Here is a 19569-nt window from a genome sequence, read left to right on the forward strand (position 1 = left end):
TCCAGCGCGATTTTTCAATTTCTCCAGAGTTTTGAATTTTCTCCAGAAGACGTGAATATGAAATTGGGCAGCTGAAAATCGAGTTGTATATTATGCTCGACCTGTTTAACGACTTTATCCACATTTGAGTCGATTCTGGAAGGGACACCCCAAGAGTGGATTTTTGACCAGCTTTTTTCATAAGTAATAAAAATATCCAAAAAATCAAACGTTTCCCATTTGCCAGAACATTTTCGAATATTGCGCAAATCGCTGTATTTTGTCATCAAAAATTTTCATGCAAAAATGGGAAGTTTTTGATTTTTGTATATTTTTATTATGAAAAAAGCTGGACAAAAAACCACTCTTGAGGCGTTCCTTCCAGAATCGACTCAAATGTGGATGAATTCGTTAAACAGGTCGAATATAACACACAACTCGATTTTTAGCTGTTCAACTTTATACTGACACCTTCTGGAACATTTTCAAAATCCTGGAAATATTGAAAAATTGCGCTAGAGTCTCCAGAATGGCTGGCAATGGCAAAATTCGCCCCCGTGAGGTTAGTCTAAGACAAAATACAGCGATTCGCGAAAATTTCAAAAATTTTCTCGCAAATGGGAAGTCGTTGATTTTTTGAGTATTTTTATTATGAAAAAAGCTGGACAAAAAACCAATAATCTTAAGGTGCCCCTTCCAGAATCGACTCAAATGTGGATAAAGTCGTTAAACAGGTCGAGCATAACATACAACTCGATTTTCAGCTGGCCAACTTCATATTCACATCTTCTGGAGCAAATTCAAAACTCTGGAGAAATTGAAAAATCGCGCTGGAGGCTCCAGAATGGCTGGAAATAGTGAAATTTGGATTTGGGGAATTAATATCAGTTTTAGGACTTATTTTTATCATTTGTACTAATCATGTACATTATGTACTTTTTTGAAAAAAACATAATTCACTAAAAACAGTCAATTTTGAATTGTCAAACGTTCGCCAAATATCGAGATACGAAATAAAATACTTGCAACCAGTTGAAAAAATGTTTCGACGAGGCAAAACAAATTCAGAAGGTAGGCAGAGACATCTAAAAATACGTTATCAAGGGACTTTTCAGGTTTCAAATTCTATTATTTTTCATTTTCAAGCGAATTTTTTATACGATGTACAATTTCTGGCTCATAATAAAATGATGGATTTTTCAATGGTCAAAGAATTTTTTTTTATGTTTTCATTTAAAAAAGACCATCGATTAAAATTCAACGTCTACAAATTCATATTAGGCTAAAATCTTTTTTGTCCCTTTGATTGATTTAGGAGTTTTACAACATTGATTTCAGCTGGTTCAATTTCACATTTTTGGATCATTTTGAAATTAAGTACTTATCTATTTGAAAAAAGTAGTCATATGTATTTGAAAATCTACATGTTCATAAAATACAACTGGTAGGTATCGATTCAATAATTACTGAATAGGATATTTGATAGGTACCTTTTAAAAATAAACCATTCATTGATTTCGTTGATCCATTCACATCGTTTGACATTACTCATCCGAATATCAACATTCCAGCATCTTGAAGCAGCATTTGTGAAGATTTCATCTCGAAATTTCTATTAGTTTTCTTCATCGAGTGAAAACTTTTATTTCTGTTTTTCTAATGATTTCTGGATCTCAATCAAGGTTTTTCCTCTGGTTTCGGGTAAGAAGAAATAAGTAAACCAAAATGAGGCTACACTGCAGACAGCATATCCAAGAAAATTCATATAAATGCCATATTGGGATTTAACCATCAAAAATATCTTGATAGTTAGAAATTGTGTAAATGAATGCGTCGCTATAGCCAGTCCAGCCCCAATTGGTTTAATACTCTGAGGAAATAATTCTCCTCTGATCATATGCACTACTGAGTCGAGCACTGCGCTGAATCCAGAAAATAAGCAAACCATGGCGAATATTATCCATAAACCATATTTAGATGGTGTCTCGTTATTGGCAGCATCGTAGAAGAAATACGTAGAAACCGAATGACATACGAGAAAAAGGGAAAATGCGAACAAAGTCAGAGATCTCCGGTTAACGTTTTCAATAACGAAAGAAGCCAAAAGGCAGAAAGTCATCTGAGAGATTCCAAAATACACGGTGACTTGATTCGACGTGAAATGCTCATTCTGAGGAAATAATACCGCGATGTATGTGAATAAAGCTGCATTGCCAGTAGCTGCATGAGCCATATTCAAAGTGAGAACTATGACCAGACTTTTGAAATTAGCTGGTGCAAAAAATAGCTCCCTGTACGAAGCCTTTTTCAATTTCTCGGATGCTACGTTGGCTTTGACGTTTTCAAAATCGGTATTAATGTCGTCTTTGTTTTTAGTTCCTCTCAACCACATCATGTTCGATTCAGCTTTATCAAAACGACCTTTTAACATTAGAAACTGAGCGGGTTCTACAGTAAAGAATGTGCAGGCAATTAGAGTAACAAATACCAAGATGAAATTTACAGTTGCAATGGCGCTGTACGATAAGTATCCTGCGATTGTGTACTGCAGTAAAACCGCAATATAAAACGATGTGACGCTAGCGCTGCAAAAAATGCCTCGAATTTTCGGGGAACAATTTTCTCCTAAGTAAACAGACGTTACCCCGTTGCAAATGCCGATTCCTAAACCGAAAGAGAAAAATGAGACGCATAAGATGCTGACTGAACGAGTGAATAGGACTGGTAACCATAAAGCTGCGAATATGGTGGCTGTTATTTGTATCATTATTTTACGTCCCAGTACATCTAATAGTAGGATTGGAAAAAAAGGCCCGAATGTTCTGCCGAATCCTGGCATACTCGCAATCCAAGAACATTCTTCTTCGGTGGCTTTGATCTCGCTGTTTGGATTTTCTAGGAAGGCATTGATCATTGGGCCGATCCAACCGAACGCCAAGCCCATTGAAAATTCCAGCAGGCATACTAGAAAATAAAGTGTTGAAATTAAAAATTGAAGTGATAATTTGTAGAAAAATATAGTGTAGGGTTCATATTTCTTTTTTGAAAATAAATTAATAAAATCAATATCTAATTAAATTGCAAAATTACATTTTCGGCATCCGGTTTTTCTTCAAAAAATCGTTGGTTATTGTTTAAAACATTATAGAAAAGCGAAAAATTTGAATCTAAAATTTTGCCTCGTCACTCCCCCCTCTCTCTTAAAAAATCCCAAGTGTTTAAAAAATGTCCCGCCAAAAGTCCTGCTTTTTTATTTTGAAATTTTGTGAGACATTATGACATAAAAAGTTGAAACTCACGAGTCGAATGCTTTTGTTTGGAAAAATTGAAAATGTCGAAAAAATTCACTTCACGATAATCCAGTGATTTACGATCATCATTATTAACAATGAAAATCGGAGAGAAGTTCAATCTTTTTTTTTGGAACGAACGTTATAAGTTTTGATTTTTATTACAGCAAAAAAATCACGTGTAATTTCATCAGCTCGCGTGATTCAACTTCAAACTCTGTAAAATTGGCGCGCATTCAATTTATTCTCCTTCTTCATCATCTTCACTTTGTGTAAATTTTGTACGATTTTAAAATGAAAAATGAATTAAAATTGGGTTCCAATTGTTGCAGAAAAGAAATTGACGCGTATTACGTAATACTTTCAGTGTTCAAGCACCTAATTAAAAACACATAAATTGGATCGTTTAACTTACCAGGAATTACAGCTAAACATTGATGATATATGTCGCGATGATTTCCCATTTCTCGATTCGCAAAAACAAATCACTATACTTATACTTGGAACTGTACCAACGGATAGGCAGTTAGGCACTCATTCAACTACCATGGACATAATGTGACTGGCTGAATTACAATTTAAAATGTTGTACCTGCCTGCTTGTTTTCATGTCATTGCTTTCCTATGTTTAGGATACTCGTATAAATTTTTTATCGTTACTATCACAATTTTAAAGTTAAGATAATGTCTTAACTTTGAGTTGCAGTAATTAGTTCGTTCCTGGTAGGTTATGGTACGTGTTATTTACAAAATTTTGAGCTTTTTATAATCAATTCTTCTGTTATCAGTTTGGTTCATTGGAAAATTGATTAAACGTGTGTGTAAGTACTTGAAAAATTATTCCATGAGAAATTTTGTCCCTCTACGATTGAAATGACGCGACCACGATCTAATCGGGTGAAAAAATTCTAGGGTTTGATAATTTTATAGACGTACCTATATTAGTCTAGCTCACGATCAGTAGACGTTTAACCTCTGCTAATCGGACAACTCTTCATTTTATGGTTGCTAATTATAGGTGTGATTATGTTAAATGAACGATAAAATCGTGTGTTTGGAAAAAAAAATGTTGCCTTATTTTTAGACTCTGCAGTTAGTGTGATAATTGGAACTTTATAATTGAATAATGATTTGTATCGATTAAATTTGTACGTCGAGTGTATTTTACCCTTCACCTTACGAAATTACGTTGTATTCGTCTGAATATCAGCTGTGATATAACCTACTCGAATGACCAATTGACCGATTAGATAATGATGTTAATTTCTTTTAGATACGTTTTAATGATTTTGCTGGTATAACAATCAATGTTTTACTCTGGTTTCAGGTAACGTGATATAACTGAACCAAAACGCTGCCAAAGTGACCACAGCATGCAGAGTGAAATTGATGTACAAGTCATATTATATTGAATTTTCAACGTCAAGAATATTTCATCGGAAAGAACTCAAAAATCGAATTCATCGTTACCGATATAAACAGAATCGAAATGGCTTATTACTTGGCGGAAATAACTCCTGTCCACTTATAGTGCTGGAACCCGAGTAAGTACAAACTGACTCCGATAAAATTTTCAATCATGAACGAATTCTTACATGTTCCTCACTCCCTCTCACCCCATACCTGAATCTGACCCTGATTCAAAATTATTTTTGGTGTACAGCAAACTTGAGAATTAAAATGATTTTTTTCAACTGAACTCAATGAAATGATACTTCCTACATGAGGGTAGATCGAAAAAAAAACACATTCAAGATTTAGACAAAGATTGACACTATTATAAAAAGTGTGGTGAACGAGGTATTTCAAATTTCTGAGCACGAATCCAGCCTTAGTTTTTTGTGAAAAAAATTTTTGATAGTAGAAAAGTTCCATCAAATTGATTAGAAAATCGTGATTTATTCGATCTGGATCAGGAAGATTTGACGGTTCGAATCATACCATTTTAGAGTGCGACTGAGGCACGAATAGGAGATACTTTTCTACAAATGAAGTGGCAAAAAACTGGTTTTTTCCAAATACCTAACCCTATTCTGAGGACCCTGGCTTAGCCTCCTGTTTGGGATTGATTGGAAAATTCGAAAATTTTTCTGGGTAGTGCACTATTTGTGAGGTGTGATTTTTCAGTGTATTATATAAACGATTTTCCATCGTTATTCAGGGGTGTGAACTGTGAAGGGGGGGGGGTCCTTTCACATGTTCAATAAAAAAAAAGAGAAAAATTATTATTTTTCAGAGTGGTTTGTATTTTGCCAAACATTTTTTGATTTTTGAGCGATGACTGTCTCAGTTTTGTCCAAAAAAAAAACTGTATCAAGACACGTTTTTAATCATCTTGGGAGTCTAGTTTCAACGAATAAGAGGGGTAGAAATCAGTGACTGATGAATTTTCAAAAAATCTTGAAAGCTTATCTGTTCAGTTTATTCATTCTATGAAAAAGTAACATTTTTCTTACTTCATTTCCTCTCCTATTTCGGTCAAATGGGTTGGGTAAAGGTCTTCATTATTCATTCTAAATTTCATCATCGTTGTGGAAAAAACCACCCTCTCCCCATCCAAACAAAAAAAAAAAAAATGAAAAAATATTTAAAAAGTTGAAAGGGTCGACGAATCACGTACCTACTTGAGCAAATTTCTAGTTGAAGTTTCATCCCATGCTGAATAAATTATATTATCGAATTAGAAAGGTCAGCTTGACTCCCCTGCGCTTTTTTCCTTGGGAGTAGATATTCCTTGAAAAAAAAACAAGATTTTTCGAGCACTATTAATAGTGAGCGGAAAAATAACGTAAAAAGGCGAGGGCGAAAAGGAAAAAATTGGCACATCAATTTTTTTCTTCGGGAATATGTTTAGATGAACCCCCTGAACTACCAAAAAACCGACCCTCTTACCCCTGGAGCTAATTTCTTTAGGGGGCCAAAACTGGTTCCGATTCAGGTTTTTTGCGATTTACTCCGAAAATATTAGGTTTACGAAAAAAATTACCATGACTAAAAATTTTCCCCTTCGAATTCTCGACTATTTGATACTACGCTCAATACCCATCCATCAAGAGGAGTGTCTAAAAAAAAAAGGATTGAAAGAGTCGATGTTTCAAAAAAGATCAGTCCAATAAATTGATCAAAGTTACCACTTAATATCATTTGTTTTCGCTCAATTTTTTTTTACAAAGTCTACTCGCCCAACTATTAATCACACCACCATTGATTGGTCTTCAGTCCTCCCCGGGGGTTGGTGGGAGGGGGTGCTTGATTTTTCAAATAACATACAACTGAATCATATACAATTTGAAAAACGAATCTGGACATGTGATATATCGAATAACAAGTTTTCGATTTCGCTGAATACGAATACCATTTTATTTTTTGGGTGCAACTCCTCAAAGCCCCTGTGTGCCCCAAAAAGGGAGTTAAAATTTTGAAAAATCGTGAAAAGTCCAGTGATACATCGAATAGTATGTTTTCGATATCGCTGAGTACAAATATGAACTTATTTTTTGGGTCCCACTCCCCCCAATGTTCCTCTGTGCCCCTACAAGGGGGCCAAAATTTCAAAAAATCATCAAAAAGTCGAGTGATATATCAAATGGAATGTTTTTGAGGTCACCAAGCACAAATATAAACTTATTTTTTGGGTCCCACCCCACAATGTCCCTCTGTGCCCCAAAAAAGGGGCCAAATTTCACTTGAGAAAAATATGATTTTGAAATGGGAGGATTGAATTTTTAAAAAAACGTAGGTATTTAAACTTTTCAAAAGGGCCACAAAAGCAGTTTTGTGAGCATGGAATTTAATTTTAATCTACCTATATATTTTATGAAAGTTTTTGCAAACTGGAAAATCTATAATAATTTACTGAAGGCTCCAAAATAGTTAGAAGCCGCTACCAATCGATTTAGGATGTTAAAAATAGGGTAATCTAATCTCAATTTTTCTGCCTCGATTTTATCAAATCTTTATTACATTTTGCATATTGAATCTTCCAAAACTCTATAATTCAAAATTTACCCACCGTCTAAAATTTTATGCATCTCATGGTGTATTTTCGGAGTCTTTTTACTATATTTTTTGCCGAGTGCAATATATGTCTACCCGTTGAAATACTTCCCGTTCCCCTTGATTGCTGGGAAACGTTTTGAAAAATTTTTTGGAACCCTTGAAGGTGTTTCTTCATGTTCAGTTCAAAAAAATTGTTCACTTTTGGCCATTGCGATCTTATCAAAACCAAAAGTACGAGTACAGGGTGGAATCATGACTCGAAAGAAATGCTGGTGGTCTTCGAAATATTTCACTAACTGATGAAAATGCAATAAGTGACTTCTAAAAAAATATTTATTTTTCATTTTTCAAGGTTATATTGAGAATTATACAATATTAAGAAGACCAATCATAGCCTACTGTTTACCAATATCAGCTTTCAAAAACTGGTTTTCAAATTCCAGGTAACTTGATTCTTATACACATAGGTAGATGAAGAACCTAGGTACATTTCAAATTGAAATTATAAAAGTTAGGCTGCTCAAATTGCCCAAATTTTTCCACTCAAGCACGACTTCATACCTATTTTTACAATTTCATAATATTTTCAATAAGATATCATGTATAGGTACTAAGTACATATTATTTCGATGTAATTGTGATAATTACGGAAAACACTAGTCTTGAAACTTACTGAGTATTTACAACTGCTAAAGTTTGATGATAAAGGGATTAAGTACGTTTATCCATTTTAAACTCACCATGAGTTATAAAAGTATAAAAATGACAATTCAAACAGCGTTAATTATCACAAATTTAGTCAACTTACCAACCATAGGTACACAAGTTATAGTGGTACGACTGCTTCATTATTATGATTAAAATGGTAACTGTTTTTTTTTTTACCATCGTACCATTCTGCTCCAGTCATTAATTTAAAGCACCTACTTATACAGATTATTACTTGATTAGATATACGTATGTATTCTTATCCTATAAATTGGGCGCAGCTAATCCGTGGATGATTAAGGTATTATAGCTTTTAATTTTTTAGCACCAGCTCATTTGAGAGTGCACTCTTGGTCAATGTCAAAAAATCACCGTCGTGTTTAGAACGAACAGGTACCCGCGTTGTTGTTTCAAATTTTCTTATCTAATTCTCGTTGTATATAAACGAGAGATTTTCCTCTAGTCTCCGGTAATGCGAAATAGCAAAATAAGAACGTGAGAAATGAAAATATCGCGTATATGACGAAATTCACGTACATGCCGTATTTTTCAGCTACCATTAAAAATACTTTAACCGTCGCGAAGTCGAGAATAGATTCGGCAATTATAGAAACCCCGCAACCGAAAGGTTTAATACTTTGTGGAAATAGTTCGCTTCTTACCAGATAGAATACAGAATCCATAGCCACGTTGAAAATCGAATAAATACCTATCAGGATGAACATCATCCAGGAATCGTATTTGGCCGACGTGTTTTCGTTGGCGTAGTAGAAAAAAGCGATCCCCGAGTGGCAAAGGAGGAAAACCAAGTTGGAAAGTAAAGCTATAGATCTCCTTTTGAATTTTTCGATTACCAAGACGCATACGGTGGCTGATATGAGCTGTATTGTACCGAACCATACGGTGAATTCGTTCGACGAGACGAATTCACTGGTGGGAAACATGATCGAAATGTAGGAAAATATAGAAGCGCTTCCGCACGCTGGTTGGGATAAACTGATGACTAAAACGATCACGAGGCTTTTAAGGTTAGTCGAAGATTTTGCGAACGTTTCGTAGTAAGATTTCTTTTTTTGTTTCTCGAATTCGATGTTCGATTTAATGGCTTCGTATTCTTGCCGGATATCGACTTGACTGTTTTTGCTAGTAGTACCTCTGAGCCACATTAGATTTTTCTCAGCTTTATCGAATTTACCTCTTAAGGTTAGAAATTGCGGAGATTCCACCAGCAAAACGCTGCTGAGAAGGCAAATGAAAGAAATTGCTGCACTGACGATCGAAGTTACCGAGTAAGGTAAATATGTACCCAGTGCGAAAGCCAGCAACACAGCGAAAAAGAAGCAGAAAACGCTGACGCAGCAAGAAATACCGCGTATTTTAGGCGTGCAGTTTTCGCCCAAGTAAATGGCGCAGACCACGTCGCATATTCCGACCGCGATTCCGTACCCGAACCTGGCGAATACTAGAACTGGAGCTGATTTGGTGAAAATAACGATCAACCAGGTTAAGAATATGAGAAATGATCCGATGCGTAGCATGGGTGAGCGACCGATGATGTCTAGTATCATCATGGTTAGGATTGAGCCGAACATTTTGCCGAAATCGTACAGGGAGGCGATCCATGAAGCTTGGTCCGAGTTGGCTGTGATTTCGCCGGATGAGTCTTCGAGTAGTTTTTTGATAGCTGGAGCGAGCCAGCCGCATCCGATACCCATGTTGAATTCGGTCAAGCTGACTGTGAAATGGAATGATGCGTTAGTGATCGGTATGGGTTTTTGGTGGGGGTGAGATTTAATCGAGTGGAGTTTAAATCGTGGTTTGAAATATATTTTCGAATATTTCTCTTCCCTTTTGAATCGATTAGCTGCAGTTTTCGAGTCGTTTTAGAAGAAATTTTTCATTTTTTTTAAGAACATAAATCGTTGAAGGAATCAGCTATAGGTAATGGATTTTGGAAAAATTGTTTAAATTGATAAAATAGTCACAATCTGGTTTTGAAGAATTTCATTAGAGTTCGTGAAAAATCCTAAAATCCACCGGAAGCTACAAAATTACTCGAATCTATTATTTCGACCGAAAATTTTTCTGTCAGTTTGGAAGACAAGAAAACTACCAACAAGTGGAGGTATCTGAACTGGAAAAAAATTTTTGAACCGGAAAAGGCCGAATCAAAAGAACAATTCAGGTGCTAAAGTGCATTTTTTGATTTTTAGTAAATTTTGAAAAATCAAATTCGTGCCAAAAATAGAAAAAAAGCATAATTTTACCAAATTGATCTAGAAAAATAAAGTTTGATTTGTTCTGTTTCTAATTTTTGACCAAATGAATCGATTGGAAACAGTTTAAAATCATTTTGAGCAAATCTGGAGCTTTTATCTAGCGGGTTTTCGAAAATTGAAATTTTCACAAAATCTTACCCAGTTAAATTTACTTTGGAAACTGATTTTGAAAAATTGTTTTGTTACTAATTAAATTAGCCTAGTGGGTCATTAACATGCACTGAACGTGTTTATATAGGTGCTCAGGTTCATTTTGTTTCGTTTTGTGACATTTTCTTGGAAACTGAAATTTCCAAAAAAAAATTCCATAGGTTTTAAAACGGTTTGAACCCTGAACCCATCTCCAGTGAACTTAGAATGTTGAAAACAGAGCATAAATTGAATTTTAAATTTGTTCGTCAAAGAGCGCGGATGCAGTGAATTTTACAAATTTTCAATTATGAAATTACATGGAGAAATGTACGATTTTGAATCATCATAATTCTATTTTAGAAAAAAAACGTGCAACAGGTTAAAATTTGAAATTTCCAAAATGTGGCTGAAAGATTTGAAAGGGCTTGTGTAATCGATTCAACATGTTCAAATAAAGGTATAAAATGAATTTTAGTTATCAACTTCATTGAGTAAAATTTTGAGGAAATTTTCACGTTGAAAAATCTGCTATAGACACCTGCAGGAATTGCTCAAAATGGTTCAAAATTGTTTCCAATCAATTTTCAAATTTGATTTTTAAGAATTTACCAAAAATCTTTTTTTTTTCGTTTGGATATTTTTTAGTTTCTATTTTGTCAATCATAATTATTTGAATTGAAAAATTGATGAAAATCATAATCCGTCTCTCAATCAAGAAAAAATTACTGAAAAACCGAAAAAAAAACTGCATTCAATGGTTCCAAAATTTCGTGTCTCAGAACACCTAATTCCGTAAAAATTTCGAAATCAATTTTTCAGGCGAAAACATTAATTAGTATTTTTTCACTACGGGCTGTCCCAAGGTATCTAACGGTCATGAAAGTCATGAAAAAGCTATGAATTTTAGTAGGTGGCCATGAAAGTCATGAAAAATCTTGAAAAATTCATGAATTTTGCTTGAAACACACTTGAAAATTTTTTTAAAATCCCAAAAAATTAGGTAAAAAATTTGTTGAAACCAAAATACCTAATTTTTGATCCTGTAAAAAATGACAACATCTGTTCGATTTCCTCGCAGTTTCAAGTTATTTCATGTTTTTGGGAATGGGGATTTTCATGTACTTAGTAAAAATGTGAAAAATAGGTCATGAAAAAGACATGATTTTTTTTTCTGGGAGGTTTGTTAGGTACCCTGTGTCCAAAAAGTAAAAATATCTCAAAATTTTGAAAATCGATATTTTTGTTCATTTTTGAAAATTTTAATAATGCTTTGAATTTTTAGCTACAGAGCTAGCTGAAAGGTTCTTTTTCGCAATTTTTAAAAACTACAAAAATTCACCCAATTTTGATGTATGAACTTGGTAAGATACTCGTGTATATACGCTGATTAGAGTCTAAAAGACTGATTGGACTAGTTATAAAATAGTTCAAAATCAAAATGCTTCCAAGTCCCAATTTTTTCAACATTTTTGTGACTTGGTCATTTTTTTACAGCTGAAAATATCAACATGACAACAAAATATTTGATGGTGGATTTCAAGTAATTATTTTTCAAATTTTGAGTCATTTCAAACCACTGCCTCTCCCACTAGTTTGAATCATCGTGGGTTCCAAATGTTCCCACTGTATTCAGATTACCTACATATTTCAATTTCTTAATCGAACAAATTTATTAAATTAGACAAATTTTTGTGTTTTTTTTTCAAAATTTTGGTGCTGATAGTTTTCTTTCAATAAGTTCTCGTGAGATCAAAATCATCATCTGATTGTGAGATTTACTTTTTATGTAGTTTTTGAGGTTCGATTCAAAGAAGTCGGTTCGATGCCAAAATCTTCAAAAATTATTGGAACACTCATTTTTAAAATTTTTAGGGTATTTGAACCCCCCTCCTCTTCTTTTTAATTTTTCTCGCGTTTCTTATACTTCAAGATTCTGGTCAAAAAAAGTTTAAAAATGATACATTTTAGGTGGATGGGTCAACAGGTTGTCTAGCGGTCGTAAAAGTCATGAAAATAAATCGTGAAAAAGTAATGAGTTTTTCTCTAAACACACTTTAAATTTTTTTCAAAAATCCACAATATGAAAAAAATGAAAAAATTGAAATACTTACTTGCTTGCAAATTAAAAAAAAATTCCTCACAGTTTCGATTTTTTTTGGGGGGGTGGGGGGTTATTTTCAATTTTCATGTGGTAAAAATGTGAAAAATAGGTCATGAAAAAGTCTTGGTTTTTTGTCCGGGAGTTTTGTTTGACACTCTGGTCAATAAAATTCTAACTTTCAAAAAAAAGAGAATCCCCAAAATCCTCTTCTTCGATCCCAGCTGTACGAATACTGGGCAAGAATTTGTAGATTTTGTTAAAGTTCGTCACTGTATGATGACTGACGTTTGAAAAAATATTGACTCTCCGTCCTCATCCCTTTCGCTATTTTTTCTTAAATGATATTTCAACGATTTGGAAAATTGAAAAAATTGATCTGAAAGATCAGGAATAGTCAGGGGAAATCATTTCTGTAAAACACTGGACACTCCTTGAAAACTGTAGACATTTTTCAATTGAGAGAGTGTACAGAAGTAGAGAGCTCTATGAAAAATTATACAGTTGGACTAGAAATTTTCATTGGTATTTCGTCATTTAGAAATTAAATTAAATTCTGAACTATGGAGGTGCTCCATTTTTTCAAATAGGTGTGGCAAAACATTGAGCTTTCGAGTCCTAAGTTCATATTCTATGTACAGAATTATATTTTGAAAATATTTTCGAGTTTCCCCTTTGCTCTAAAACATAAACTTTGAAAATACACAGGTATAAAATTACTCGTATGTTGGGAGTTTTTTCGAATTCCAACGATTAAAATCGTCAATTTGATGCATAATTTAGAAACAGAGTACAGTAGGTCAAACATCTCAATTTTAAAAATGATGTTAACTTCTGCAAAATTAATCTAATGTAAAAATATACTCACCCGGAATCACAGCCAAAATTTGGCGATAAGTTGCGAGATATCCTATCATTTTTTTTTTCAAAACTTATCACAACTGTTATTCAATAGACGATCTCTAAAAGATTTAACGTAACGATAGAAAAAAAAATCAATAACCATTAGAAAACGAACCATGTAATTTTTTTACAATCAAATGAACCATATGATAAAACGAACATTGAACAATCTCGCTGCACTTTGAAAGGTACAAATACATCAGTTCTTTTTTAGTTCGATTCGAGGCAATTATCCAATCTTATTGAGGTATAAATAGCGCACTTTATCGTTTATTTAAGTCATACATACATAGTCTTAAGAGGCATTAAGATCCTCTTTTTAATTATCTTAAGTATCGAATATGACGCCACGATGCGTGTTCAAAACCCTCATCATATGTGCACATAGGTAACTAAGATGGTGTTTCATTTAACGAATAACTTTTGTATATCGAGTAACGTTTTCCCTCTGGTTTCTGGTAAGAAAAAATACGTGTAAATGAAACCAACGATACTGACGCCGGAAAAGATGATAAAATTCGTGTAAATTCCCAGATACGTATCGACCATGAGGAAGGTCTTAGCTGATAAGAAACCCATGCCGGAATGTGCCATGATAGCCAAACAACTTCCAACCACTCGGACACTCTGAGGAAACAGTTCCCCTCGGATTATATGGATGACTGGATAGGCAAAGGTGTAAATACTTCCGTAGGCTGTGACCGTTGAAAATATCAGCCAAGGGTATAACTCGGAAGAGGATATGGCATCGTGAAAATAATACAAACTGGCTGTACAAGCGTGAATTATGGCAAACATAGAGAATGCAAATAAGATCAATACACGTCTATCGAATCGTTCGATCACGAAGATCGAAACGCATACTGCGATCAATTGATCAATACCGTAAAATATAGTGAACCCGTAAGGTGAAAGAAGTGTCGAAGGTGGAAATATCAACGACGCGAATGCAATAATGGTTGCATATCCGGTCGACATGATGAGTAAATTTAGTACGAATCCGATCGTTATACTTTTGTAATTGGCCGGAGTCGAGTATAATTCGTGAAACGAAGATTTGCTTTTTTCTTCGGCCACGTTGTGCTTGATTTGCTCAAACTCGTCGTGCACATCGTTCCATAGAATTGATCCTTTGAGCCATTGCAACGTGATACCAGCGTCTACGAAGTTTTCTCGAAGCATTAAAAAATGCGGCGTTTCTTTTAGGAAAAAACTAGATAGAAGGCCGACCAAAGCGACGATTAGGTTTATAATTATAACAGTCTCATAAGATAAATAAGTAGCTAGGTAAAATTCTAATAGCATGCCTACGTAGAACGAGATCACAGTTATGCTGGAAAATATTCCTCTGTATTTTGGCGAGCAGTTCTCACCCAGGTAGATGGAAGATGTCACATCGCAGATACCTATACCGATTCCGAATATGAATCGTGTTACGTATAGAACGGTGACGGATTTGGTGTAGAGTAGAACTAGCCACATGGCGAAGAATACGAAGGCGCAAAATATCAGCAGTATTTTACGACCTAGTTTATCTAGAATCAGGGCTAAAAATAAAGGTCCGAAGAACCTGCCGAATTCGTGTAGTGACCCGATCCACGAACATTGCTCTATGGTTAGTGGTATCTCGTCGGTGGTGTCTTGGAGTTTTTTCAGTGTCGGTGCTAACCATCCGTTGCCCAGGCCCATGGCCAGCTCGTTGAAGCCGACTGTAAAAAGAGGAAAATGTTTCAATAATATTGACAGAAAAAAGCATGTTTGGTAAGTGCTCTTGAATCGGTTCATTTTTACAAAAAAAAAAAAAAAAAAAATCCATCCGATTTCTAGTTAAAAATAATCATTTTTGAAACAATACATTATGAGGTTAAAAATAACAAAAAAATTACATATTCAAAAATATATCCAAATACCAGAAGTAAATAATGAATTACGTTATTTTGTTCTTACAATTAGAAAATCAAAGTCTTTTTGACAAGATTTTGGATTTAAGAGATTAGTTTTCACTTTCTAGTGAAGTTTTCAGAAACCACAATTTCACAAAAAGTGCCCAAAATAGTGATTTCTGAGCGGTTGTGATTTCTCTAAAATAATCCTCAATCCTCTCTTAATTGATATTATTTCAAGATTGAAATAATTACTGTACCAAACTGATTTTTTTTGTCACTTTTACCATCATGTCGATCGTGATTAAATTTCATTACAACTTTGAAATATCGATCTTGGCATTTCATGTCTACATTTTTTTGGGGACAACGTTTCTAAAGCTCAAAATTGAGCCAACATTTTTTTTCAAAATTGCATTTTTATGACATTTTTTTTGACTAATTTGAAGTTGCTGAGCATGAAAATAACGTCAGAATTGCGCCTCGCTACGTTGTTTTTGATAACGTAGAATTTTTTGAGAAAAAAAATCATCTCAAATCAACGAAAATTGAATGAAGAAGTTTTAAAAACGTAATAAAAATACGAAAAAGAAACTTCAAAGTTAGTGAAAATTATCAAAACCGAAGACATTTTGACAAAATTGGGCTGAATGTGGGAAAATCTGTATTTAACATTGCTAGAATGACTTTATATAGTATGTATTATTCGAGTGTAGCCCAAATGCACAAAAAATGATGAAATTTCTAGAATTTGGAAAAATTTTTGTATACGACATGGTGGATACTTTTACAGAACACCAATAAAAGCATTGGGAAAAAAACTGTAAATTATCAAAAACTGAGAAAATTTTTGTAAAATTTGGCAAAAATTTGCTATAAAGATATTAAAGATTTGCTAAATTGAAATGGAAAAACGTAAAAAAAAAAATAATAATAAAATTGATGAAACTTACAATCAAATGCAAGTTTTACTAAAAATTCATTGATTTCATTAATCTTCGATACATTTTTTTAAAATATGATTTTGACTCGTTTTTAGAACTTTTCACGTTTTTTTGGTCCAAATTTTATCAACATTTCATTACTTTTTGGTAATTTTGTCAGTGATGCTGTTTTTGTGGTTGCTTTTTTTTTTTTTTTGTTCTCCTTTCTCCTAATTTTTAACATGATTATAGTGTTTTTTCATCCAACTTTTGCCAAATTCCTTGTAAAGTTCATTTTTGTTTACTAATTTTCATTGATTTTTATGCGTTTTTATTATTTTTTTTATTCTACTTTAGCCAAATTACATTGAAATTTCATTCTTTTTTGGTAATTTTCATTGATCTTAATGCTTTTTTTTGTTTTTTTTGACATTTCACTTGCTGTTTAATAACTTTTTTCATGTAATTTTTACTAAATTTCATTTAAATTCTATTCCTTTTGATTTTGATGCTGTTTTTTAAAAAATCATTTCAACATGATTCTAACATTTTTCATACAATTTTTGACAAATTTCACTAAAATTTCGTTATTTTATTGGCAATTTTTAGTCATTTTGATTTTTTTCAGTGTTTTTATAACATTTTTACATGATTTTGGCACTTTTCCATGCAGTAATTTTTAACAGATCATTTTTATTGATTTTGATTTTTTTTTTCTGCTTTTTTCTGAATTTCAATGTTAATAGATTTCACTCTCCAGTGTCTCTACGTAATTTTTTGCCAAATTTCATTTTTGATAATGTTCATTTATTTTTAGTTTTTTTTGTAGGTACTTAGTTTTACATCATTTTAGCAAAATTCTAATAGTTTTTCATTCAGTTTTTGTCAAACTTCATTGAAATTTTATTGCTCTTTCGTAATTTTGATTGATTTTGATACTTTTTTGTTCTTTTTTTCTTCAATCATTTTAATATGATTTAAGCACGTTTTCGTGCAATTTTGGCCAACTTTCGCTTGAATTTCATTACATTTTGGTAATTTTCATTGATTTTGATGTTTTTTTTGTTTTTTCGTTATTTCAAAGGTTTATAGCTTTTTTCATGTAATTTTTACTAAATTTTATTTAAATTGTATTCATTTTAATGCTGTTTTTTTTTTTTTAATATTTCAACATGATTCTAACATATTTTTGTGCAGTGTTTACCAAATTTCACTGAAATTTCATTATTTTGTTGGCAATTTTCATTCATTTTGATTTTTTTCTGTGTTTTTTATAACATTTTAACATGATTTTGGCACTTTTCATTTCCATACAGTATGTAATTTTTGCCAAATTTCATTTTTGATAATTTTCGTTTATTTTGATTTTTTTTTTAAACTTGATTTTACAATATTTTTGCATTATAATTTTTATTAATTATTCATTCAGTTTTTGCCAAATCGCATTGAAATTCGATTTCTTTTTCGTAATTTTCATTGATTTTGATGCTTTTTTTGTGTTTTTTTATCAATCATTTTAACACGATTTCATTGTTTTTTCATGCAATTTTGGACAATTTTCGCAATAATTTCGTTACTTTTTGGACATTTTCTTTGATTTTGATGATTTTGTTCTTTTGTTGACTCATTCTAATGATTCTAACACATTTTTCGTGCAATTTTTTGGCAAATTTTTTTGAAATCTGTGCCTTTTTTATGGAAAAAGCGACTACAATTTATTACGTGGGTGGTGCAAGTGTTGCTTAACATATTCTACCTCATCTCCCTTCCATTCGAGGGTTACATATGAAATTTCGAAAAATGTCTGGGCTATCTTCATCACTCAGACGATTCACAACCAGCAACCGCCATCCACTCATTGCTTGAAAGTAAAATTTATTCCTTGGGACACTTTTACTTTTTTTTCTTTTTGTTTTCTTGATTATTAGCCGATATTTCGAGTCATTTAATTTTAAAGTGGTCTAATTCAAGAATTCGGTGTTTTTGGGACTGAAAGGCTGTTGGGAAAAAATGAAGAATCATGAAAATTTTAAAACAATTTTCTGAAGTTTTTACATTTTGTTTTACTGTTTTTATTATTTTTTAAATTTATTTCGCTTAATAAGAGTCAGGGTAGTGCATCAACAGGGTAAACATTTGGAGGGCTAGTACCTGCCTACCTGGCCAAGAAAAAATGTAAAAATTTCGTTAGATGAATTTTAAAGAATCTTTCAAACTGAACTGAACAGGCTGCGAATACCCTTGATAAAAAATGCCTTGCCTACTTGCCTGATACCTTTTTTACAATTTACCTACCTATTAAACATACATGCGAAATATTGTTATAACCAGTCACATGGTTAGAAAACACGTGACTCATGAACCTACAAGCACTTGATTGGTTCGTGATAATAATTACTTGATGTATTTTTCGTCGCATAGTTAGCCATTGTAATAAGTAAGTAGACAGACTGGTGGGTGGATGGGATTTGGGTTGATTGATGGGTAAAAAATGAAACATACGGTACAGGATCATTTTTAGCCAGAAATTTTTGACTCAAAAAAGCATTCTATAAATCATGAATTTCAAATTCAGCTCCACATGGCAAGTGGGTATTTGTATTGGAGGCCTGGGCGAACAGCTGTGTGAGTAACGGAAGTACACATCGAAAGTCTGAACAATTAATCCATATTTCACCCAAAAACTTCGTTATTATTTGAACAACTGTGGTACCTCTTTAATGTAATACAGTTTCACATTTTCACAACAGTGCCGTGCGGCGCACGGTAGTACTCGTAATTTATAGTCAGCAAATACATTCATCAAAACAGTTTAGCTTGATGAAGAGTCGCGACGAATTGACCGAATTAATAATATCGAGGTTAAATTAAACTACTCGAATGTTTGAAAATTAATTTGCGTCAACAAAGCACAATTAGAGAGGTACCTCAATTGTCGTTACCCATTCAATCTTATAGAACAAATTTACATACATTATTTTAGCCCATCAACCATCAACGAACCGCATCTCTTAATCAAATAGGTATTAGATAATTCATGTATAGGTACCTGGAATGATGGCCAATGTTTGATGTATCGCTTCTTTCGATAATGTCATCGTCGTGTAGATAAATATTTATACAAAACTCTCAAAAAACTATACCACTCGGCGAATACGAATAAATACGTTTAAAATTCATTTTACTCTAATTACCAATTACGTGTTGAACTGAAAAATTACTGTTAGTGTTTTGTAAGTCTACACGGTTGCGGTGTTTACTTTCGTTTATCTTCATTCTGCTGCGTTATCTTGACTTATGAAGTTTACTCTTTTTTTTTTTAAGCGGATGAAATTATTCGAGTTGCTAAAGTGCGCTACTATGTCACCGGATTGT

The 19569-nt window shown here is 33.1% G+C and overlaps 4 protein-coding genes across 7 annotated transcripts in view; 1 reads left to right on the top strand and 3 right to left on the bottom strand.

Annotated features, from left to right (window-relative positions):
* Positions 1-1360: 1360 nt before the first annotated feature.
* On the bottom strand, positions 1361-3899 carry LOC135842419 (facilitated trehalose transporter Tret1-like). The gene is made up of 2 exons (XM_065359872.1): positions 3685-3899; positions 1361-2943 (listed from the first exon to the last, which is right to left on the bottom strand). The coding sequence occupies exons 1-2, from the start codon at positions 3731-3733 to the stop codon at positions 1622-1624; spliced, it is 1371 nt and encodes a 456-aa protein (XP_065215944.1). The 5' UTR covers positions 3734-3899; the 3' UTR covers positions 1361-1621.
* Positions 3900-3930: 31 nt separating this feature from the next.
* Positions 3931-19569, top strand: part of LOC135842416 (beta-hexosaminidase subunit beta-like) — a 41576-nt gene continuing 25937 nt past the window's right edge. For 2 of the 4 annotated variants that reach the window (XM_065359866.1, XM_065359869.1), the window contains exons 1-2: positions 4013-4090; positions 4597-4813. The gene's annotated coding sequence lies outside the window, so the exon portion shown is untranslated. The other 2 variants (XM_065359867.1, XM_065359868.1) reach the window with 2 other exon arrangements.
* LOC135842716 (facilitated trehalose transporter Tret1-like) lies at positions 7199-13489 on the bottom strand. Its single transcript, XM_065360306.1, has 2 exons — positions 13354-13489; positions 7199-9711 (listed from the first exon to the last, which is right to left on the bottom strand). The coding sequence occupies exons 1-2, from the start codon at positions 13400-13402 to the stop codon at positions 8387-8389; spliced, it is 1374 nt and encodes a 457-aa protein (XP_065216378.1). The 5' UTR covers positions 13403-13489; the 3' UTR covers positions 7199-8386.
* Positions 13490-19476, bottom strand: LOC135842717 (facilitated trehalose transporter Tret1-like). The gene is made up of 2 exons (XM_065360307.1): positions 19244-19476; positions 13490-15097 (listed from the first exon to the last, which is right to left on the bottom strand). The coding sequence occupies exons 1-2, from the start codon at positions 19290-19292 to the stop codon at positions 13794-13796; spliced, it is 1353 nt and encodes a 450-aa protein (XP_065216379.1). The 5' UTR covers positions 19293-19476; the 3' UTR covers positions 13490-13793.

The sequence above is a fragment of the Planococcus citri genome, chromosome 4 (assembly GCF_950023065.1).
Source record: "Planococcus citri chromosome 4, ihPlaCitr1.1, whole genome shotgun sequence".
NCBI classification, from domain to species: domain Eukaryota; kingdom Metazoa; phylum Arthropoda; class Insecta; order Hemiptera; family Pseudococcidae; genus Planococcus; species Planococcus citri.

Excerpts from the sequence above, each read along its gene's own strand:
- LOC135842419 (XM_065359872.1), bottom strand. The coding sequence starts at position 3,733 with ATGGGAAATCATCGCGACATATATCATCAATGTTTAGCTGTAATTCCT. Across the intron at positions 2,944-3,684 it reads ATGTTTAGCTGTAATTCCTG|TATGCCTGCTGGAATTTTCA; the intron begins GTAAGTTAAACG and ends TTTATTTTCTAG.
- LOC135842716 (XM_065360306.1), bottom strand. The coding sequence starts at position 13,402 with ATGATAGGATATCTCGCAACTTATCGCCAAATTTTGGCTGTGATTCCG. Across the intron at positions 9,712-13,353 it reads AATTTTGGCTGTGATTCCGG|TCAGCTTGACCGAATTCAAC; the intron begins GTGAGTATATTT and ends TCCATTTCACAG.
- LOC135842717 (XM_065360307.1), bottom strand. The coding sequence starts at position 19,292 with ATGACATTATCGAAAGAAGCGATACATCAAACATTGGCCATCATTCCA. Across the intron at positions 15,098-19,243 it reads AACATTGGCCATCATTCCAG|TCGGCTTCAACGAGCTGGCC; the intron begins GTACCTATACAT and ends CTCTTTTTACAG.